Source organism: Pyrus communis, chromosome 11 (genome assembly GCF_041283825.1).
Source record: "Pyrus communis isolate YQ-2024b chromosome 11, ASM4128382v1, whole genome shotgun sequence".
Lineage (NCBI taxonomy): Eukaryota > Viridiplantae > Streptophyta > Magnoliopsida > Rosales > Rosaceae > Pyrus > Pyrus communis.
The window spans coordinates 30053248-30060613 of NC_142575.1; the positions used below are offsets into that span (position 1 = coordinate 30053248).

Here is a 7366-nt window from a genome sequence, read left to right on the forward strand (position 1 = left end):
GGGGTTAAGGTGATTTAAAAAAAAGTTGGGATGAAAAAAAGCTGGAGTAAAATTTATGTTTGGTAACTTAGCTTATTTTCAAAGTCACTATCATTTTAGGTTGAAAAGTGACAAAAAGCTGAAGCAGCAAAATGTAGCTCTCAAAACCAGCTTTTTTTTTTTTCAAGAGGCGAGTGAATAGTAGAATTTAATGAAACTTTCACAATCTCAAAAATACCCTCCTCTATTTCTCCTTCTTGCTGCGCAGAGCTCTTCATGAGTCTCTGTCTTTCTCTCTTCTTTCTCTCTCTAGAACCAGAAGCTCCGAGTCTTTAAGATTCGTTTTGACTTCGGATCGAGTCTTGCATTTGTATAAATTGGAGCCGTTTGATTGGCGCCGAAAGGGATTCAGATTTCAACGATCGAATTCGCTTTTTGTCTGATTGGATGGTCTGATTGGGGTTGAAGATGAACCCGATGTACTGCATTGCGTCGGTTTCAGTCGATCGGGATCAGGGCACCCCCGATGGCGGCGAAAATGAAGAATTTTGATATGGGTTTTATCACAAAAAAAAAAAAAAAAAAAAAAAAAAAAAAGAGGAGGGTGATTTGAGCTTTAGAGAGAGAGAGAGAGAGAGAGGATTTGGATGGAGCGCTTGCTTGTATCATTGAACAAGAAGACCATACAATAATGGAATGGAATAAAAAATGGCAAAGTGGATTAAAATATTGTAAGAATAATGACTAGATAATGCTGGAATGAAATAAAAAAATGGCAATAGTGGATTAAAAATTGTAAAGAAAATTAACTATTTGTTAAGAAAATTAAATTAATAGCACATCTAGTATTCTACTATTTTTTGTCATTTCACACAGTCACAACTGTTTTGCATAAAAGTTTACCAAATACTATCATACTGCTTTTTTTTCTTTTTCCAAAAGCACTTTTACAAAAAAGTTTACCAAACACTCTGCTGCTTTATTTCACAGTCGCTTATTCTCACAGCACAGCAGAAACAGTTTTTTTTTCAAAGCACAGCAATACAAACTTGCTTGTAGGAGTAGCTTCTGGGATATATAATCGACCTTAACTGTTTAGATAAAGGAAAAATCCACCAAGCATGTCGAAAATTTATTGTACCTATCTTATGTAGAAGCTATCCTGAGAGACTGAAGAAGATTCAAAACTGATTCTCTCTCCGGCATGCTAGGAATGGCTCCCTTTACTTGAACACAAAGAGAAGCTGCCGCAGCTGGTAAAATGAGAATAGAAAAGAATCATCAACGAAAGTGTTATAAGGAACGTACTCAAAATAGAATAACAGGTGTTGTCGCCCCTACCTGCAAATCTCAAGCATTCTCGTTTGGACTTGCCCTCCACAAGAGCCACCGCGAAAGAGGCTGTAAAAGTATCACCAGCTCCAGTAGTATCAAGTACTTTGGCAGCAGATATGACTGGTTGTTTGAGTGGTTCTTCACCATCTACAAATAGGGCGGACCCTTTGTCCCCAAGTTTCACCAGGACTTGCTTAACGCCCTGAAATTAGACATAAAACAAAATTACGCCTTAGTCAAGCTAGAATATAAGAGCACCTTCCCAGTGTGATTACATGACCTACTATCAGCTAAAATCAATACTATCTGACAACATAAGGGCCAATGCAATAAAGCTGATGGAAACAGTATCAGAATGTCATGAAAAGATCAGATTTCGATATCTGCAAGATATTTCCCTTTTTGTCCAAGATGATATAACACTGAATACGAAATTATGCAACGATAATAACAAAAATCTTCAAATCATAGAAAACACAGTCTAGAAGCTTGACTAATCTGTTCAAAGCTATGAAAACTACTCAGTGCCGCACAACTTACCATTTTATGGAGTTTCACCACAGCATTACTAATCTGTTCAAAGCTTTCAGTCGGCATTCCTGTCAAACGACCAAGCTCAGTTTCATTTGGACTCAAAATATCAACAAAGTTCAATAGTTCTCTGGAGATTGGTGTGTCCATCCCTCCAGCATCCAAAATGACTGGTACACCTGCACTCTTGGCAGCCTAATTACAAAATAGTATATCAGTTTATAAATTTGTTACGAACACAACAACAATTAATGGCATCAAAATGTTTATAGTCACATCTGCTATATAAAGGGACACAACATTGAAATTCAAAGTAAATAAACTTACGTGAGGAATTGAAAGTTATGGTCGCTCTTGATGCCTACAAACAGACCTACTGTCATGTACTTTAGGCCTTGTTTGGCAACTCGGACTGTACTGATTATTTATGTCGGATAGGATAGTACTGACTAAATTAGTCGGGCGTTTGGTACAGTATCGGACTAATAATTATATTATTTATACTGTGTTTGGTATTATACCGGATATGAGGAATTCAAAATATTATTACTTTTAAGATAAAAATTGATGATTAATGGAAAAAAAGCACTTTGCAGAAATATTTATGGAATTCAAAATAAAGCACTTTGATGATTAATGGAATTCAAAATATTTATACTGTTGTTTCTTCACTTTGCACTGCAGAAAAAGAAGCAGTTTGCTTCTCCCATTCCCAAAGAAAAATGAAATGGGGACGGGCACTCTACAAGGACCATCAACGCCCTCAGATGTAGAAGCAGACGCTATAGCCCGTTCGTGTCCTCTCTCTCATCGAGTCCTACACCAAAGCCTCTCACATCTCCACCTCTGTCATTTGAAGCATCACCGCCAATGTCAAACGGAAGCCAAAACAGGAATGCAGCAGCCATTGAAGTATCAGAACAACAACATGCAGCAGCCGCGGCGAGGGAAACGCAGAGAAGATAAAGATAATCTCGGTCACTGCCGCCATTGCTTCAGGACCTGTCGTCAGTCCATCGCAACTCTCCTCTTTCCTCCGCTTTTGCAGTTCGCGGTGATCAGAGAAGGAGGAGGATGAGAAGTTGCAGGAGAGCGGAACAGAGGAGGAGGAGAAGTTGCAGGAGGGCAGAACAGAGAGAGGCGTGCTTCTACCCAACTAAATAATACCATGGTTTTGAGCGGTACAACTAAGCGGGTATCAGCCGGATAAAGGAAGTGGGGCCGGATTATTTAATCCGGTGGCTATTTAATCCAAACGGACACCAAACACGGTACTCTGTATTATTAGTACTATCCGGTGTCTTATACGGTGCGCCAAACAGGGCCTACGTGACTACAGGTGATCTGCTATCGGATCCACATTGAGCAAATTACCTTATGCCTGCAGAGATCCTATATGGTGCTATGCTGTTTACAAGACACAGGCCTCAATTCAAGACTCAATAGGACTTCACACCAATTTAATCACTTACAGCTGTGGAATAATTTTCATATAAATTGCCATTAGTAACTCACTTCATTGCCCAGCAGTGGGGAATAAACATGGCAGAAAATAACACAGAAATTTAATTGAATCCACGCATATGCTACAAGTAGATAGCAAGATCATGTGATCCTAATCTAGCATAATCGAGCAATATCCTAAGCAAAATGAGAACTTACGGATTGAAAAAACTGAAAGCCCTGACCTTTGCAACCTGAACGTTGACAGATTCCGGAATCTCCCTCTGAAGCAAAACAATCCCAGCATTTCTCACAACCTCCAAATCCTCATCAGAAATCCTCTCAGGCCAGCACTCCATGTTGGACCCACCAACAATGATGATGGAGTTCTGCCCATCAGACTGCAACATCACCACCGCATGCCCAGTGGGCGCCCCAGAAACCGCACTCAGGCGATCCAGGCACACCCCGCCGCCCTCCAGAGCCTCGGTGATCAGCTTCCCATGGGCGTCCTCGCCCACCTGGCCGACGAAGTATGTTGGGTAAGAAAGCTTGCCGCCGCAGGCAGCCTGGTTGGCGCCTTTGCCGCCAGCCAGGGTCTGGCCGCTCTTGGCTGATATGGTCTCGCCTTCTTTGGGTAGACGGTCGATTTCGACGTAGATGTCGGCATTGGCTGAGCCGACCACCACGAGCGGCGGGGTTGCTGGGTTTGGGGATTTTGATGCGTCTACGGAGAAACAGGGAAATGGGTTTCTTCCATTGGATTGAAGATTTGGGTTTGCGTTGTTGATTGATCTGTTTGGGTGGGTTGGGAAATGGGTTTGAACTTGTTCGTGCCATTGATTTGACAGTGAGAAAACTGCAGCTCGGATAGCACTCATTGCTCTCTGTCTCTCTCTCCGACCGAAGTTTCCAGAGCGATGACGCTTATTGATACCCGATAGCACTCATTGCTTTTGCTGTTTGAGAATTGGGACCCAAAATCTTATCCGAGTTTTACTTTCCCATTTTACCCTTAAAATTTGAAAATATAACGCCTAGTGATATTTCTTTTCAAATGTAAGTGGGAGGTTTTTAATTCGATTATCGTCAAAAACGAATTTGAATCATATTATTATTGATCAACTCTGAGGTTAAGCCCAACATCTCCCCTTAGAGCACTTCCACCGTGGGAAACTCTTCCCCAGGCTATTCACTATTTAATCCACCTAGTGAACAGTAACCGTGTTTAATAAACAGTAACTACCTTTTGCATCTTTGCACTTGAATAGCCTTGGCAATAAACAATAAAATATTAGTTTTTTCTTGAATAATACAAAATAATTTTATTTGTAATTTCAGATAAAATTTTTAATCGGTCTCATTTGTACCATTCTCCATTAAAAAAAAAATTATTTTTTTTTATTTTTTTCTTTTCACATGATGATCCCAATCCAATACCTTTTTTGTTATTATTTTTTTTTTTTTCTTCTACTCTTTCTCATGGTGTGTTGGCACCATTCCAAAAGCCCAAACATTTTCTTTTCAACCCGTGACCCCCCCACAACCCCCCCAACGCACCCAAACCCTCCTCCTCTCTTCCTCCATCTTCACCACCCCACCGCCGCCTCTCTTCTTCCATCTTCACCATGCCACCCACCTCGGCCTCCATCAACGGTCCCAATCTTCCCTGCTCCCTAACCAAACTCTCTCTCTCTCCTCTTTCCCCAGAAAACAAATCCCAAATCGTGCGATCTTGGTGCGCCAGTGGAAGGAGGAGGATCGCGAGTGCGTGGGGGTGAAGGCGGTGTGGGGTGCGACGGCAGTTGCGGCGGATGGGGATCTCTGCCATTTGTCTGTGGGTGTTCATCAACCTCGGCAATGAACTCCGGCAAAAGCCGTTGAGTTCGAAGCCTGGGTTTTACAAGTTTTTAATTTTTTTAATTTTACTTTTTTTATTAATATTTTTATTAATTAATTTTATATTATGGTTGACGTCACCTTGACATCAGCCCACGTCACATTACCTTCGGGCTCCACTGCCAGCACATGCTGGACTTGGTTGCTCGAGCTCTCTGGCACTGTTCACTGGCCTGTCCCTCGAGGGAGAGCACACGTTGGAAGTGCTCTTAATGTAGATAATAATATCGTTTGTTTAAAAATAATAATTAAAAAAAAAAGAGGTTTTTTTCTTTATTAAAGAAATCTAGACAACAGAAGGAAGGTTAAATTTTTAAAAGTTAAAATTGATCTTGGCCGCAGTATTAATTTGAATGGTCTAGATTATTTAGTCCGCAAGCTCGACAAACAGACATCCAGAGACGATCTCAATCCCATTATCCAAGTCCGCAATTCATAAACTAGCATTCTTTATTACTTGGTGTTATTACATATTGAATACATCAATTTGAGTAAGATATAGAGGAAACGGCAAGAGGGATCTGCTTTGGTGCAACATACTCAAGGGAGACAGTTCCACCAGTGGCAATATGGTACACATCATTTACAAGACACTCATTTTTGCTCAATCGCCTGAATATTCTCCCGTTAATCGGTCTCTCGGAGTGAAACGAGCCACATCTCAGACGGATTTGCCCAATTGGGCAGTCCTCACTTGGGCACGCATTCAGAATTTGGACGTTGAAAGCTCGCCTTCCTGACGGGAGCTTGGCGTCGGGGAATTGTTTCACCGAGATGAAGTTTTTTGAACACTTATGGCATGAAGTTTTTTGAACACTTATGGTACTCATTTGGCTCGATTCTTGCTGCAATGTGACGAGCATGCGAGATTAATTAACGTTTAGGATAAGAGTAACGTTCTCTTACTAGATATCTGACATGTTATATGTTAGTTGGAATCATCACTGTAATTGTAGTATGTATTATTGGAATGTAATTTTCAGTTGTAATTAGTGTAGGATTGCTACGTAAATAGAGATTACTATAATCCTATGTATATTGTAATATTTTCCACACATTAATATAAAGAGTCATAGTTCTACATAATATCACTCGTCTAGGTTTTTTCTTAGATCCTAAGTTTTCTCTTTACGTCCTAGGGTTTATCTTTTTCTCTTACCTTGCCGTCTAACCTATACAAAATTAACCAACAAAAAAAACAACACAACTCAACTCCCAAATTCTTTGCCGTCCACCCCTCCCAGCTATTCTGTCTCGTGGCGTCGTCTTCTTCCTCTGCTTCTGCCAAAACACTGCTCAATTTCTTAAACTCTCTACCACCAACTATATTATTTGGGTTCGTCAACTCGAGGTCTTCCTTGTTGGTCATGATTTTTGTAAATATGTGGAGTCATAATATTTTTCACACATCAACATAAAGAGTTATAATTCTACATTATCATGTTACGCATGTACAAAAATTCCAAATTTACAAGACATTAGGGTTGAAGAATTAGTGAAAAGCAAGCAAACCATTAGTGAAAGCAAGCTGAAGCAGCCATATGGTGGTGAAAATTATGAAAACTGAAGCTGCTTGACTGAGGATTTGATGGCTTTCATCTTTTTGTGCAGAAACAAAAAAAAATATACAAGTTAATTTTGATGAAGAATGGATTGCAATTGAGTTTTGAGTCTGTTTCACCATTTTATATACACGTTGTAGTTGCTTATTATAGGGAAAAAAAAAAAGGAGTCGGTTAGTGATTTCACCGTCTACGCTTTTGGAGGCCGGGAAGAGTCACGTAGGGTTTAGAAAGAAATATTACAATAAATATTTTAATCTTTTCAGCTATCAAATTGATTTGGTTTTTACAATACAATTATGTTTAGAGAAATTTTATTTGGACCCAACTATCCTATCTCTACACTCAACTAAAAAAATTTCTCTACTAAAATTTCAAGTTTGCCCTTAAATAAATAAGAATAAGAAAATAAACATTAGTATTTTTATCTCTACACCCAATAACTCAAAAAAATGGCACACATCTGCACTCCATTATTTCTCACGAAACACACCCATATAACAAAATATGCTCATGAGTTCATCAATAAGTAAGCTTGCTAGAAACCCTTGTTGCATTAAACCCTTAGCAGCCCTTAATTATAATTTCAGCGGAGAAAACTTCTTACCAATTTGTTG

General features: G+C 39.7%; 1 protein-coding gene across 1 annotated transcript; it reads right to left on the minus strand.

Moving 5' to 3' along the window:
- Positions 1-877: 877 nt before the first annotated feature.
- On the minus strand, positions 878-4248 carry LOC137742639 (pfkB-like carbohydrate kinase family protein). Its single transcript, XM_068482561.2, has 4 exons — positions 3534-4248; positions 1855-2040; positions 1321-1516; positions 878-1232 (listed from the first exon to the last, which is right to left on the minus strand). The coding sequence occupies exons 1-4, from the start codon at positions 4167-4169 to the stop codon at positions 1126-1128; spliced, it is 1125 nt and encodes a 374-aa protein (XP_068338662.1). The 5' UTR covers positions 4170-4248; the 3' UTR covers positions 878-1125.
- Positions 4249-7366: the final 3118 nt, after the last annotated feature.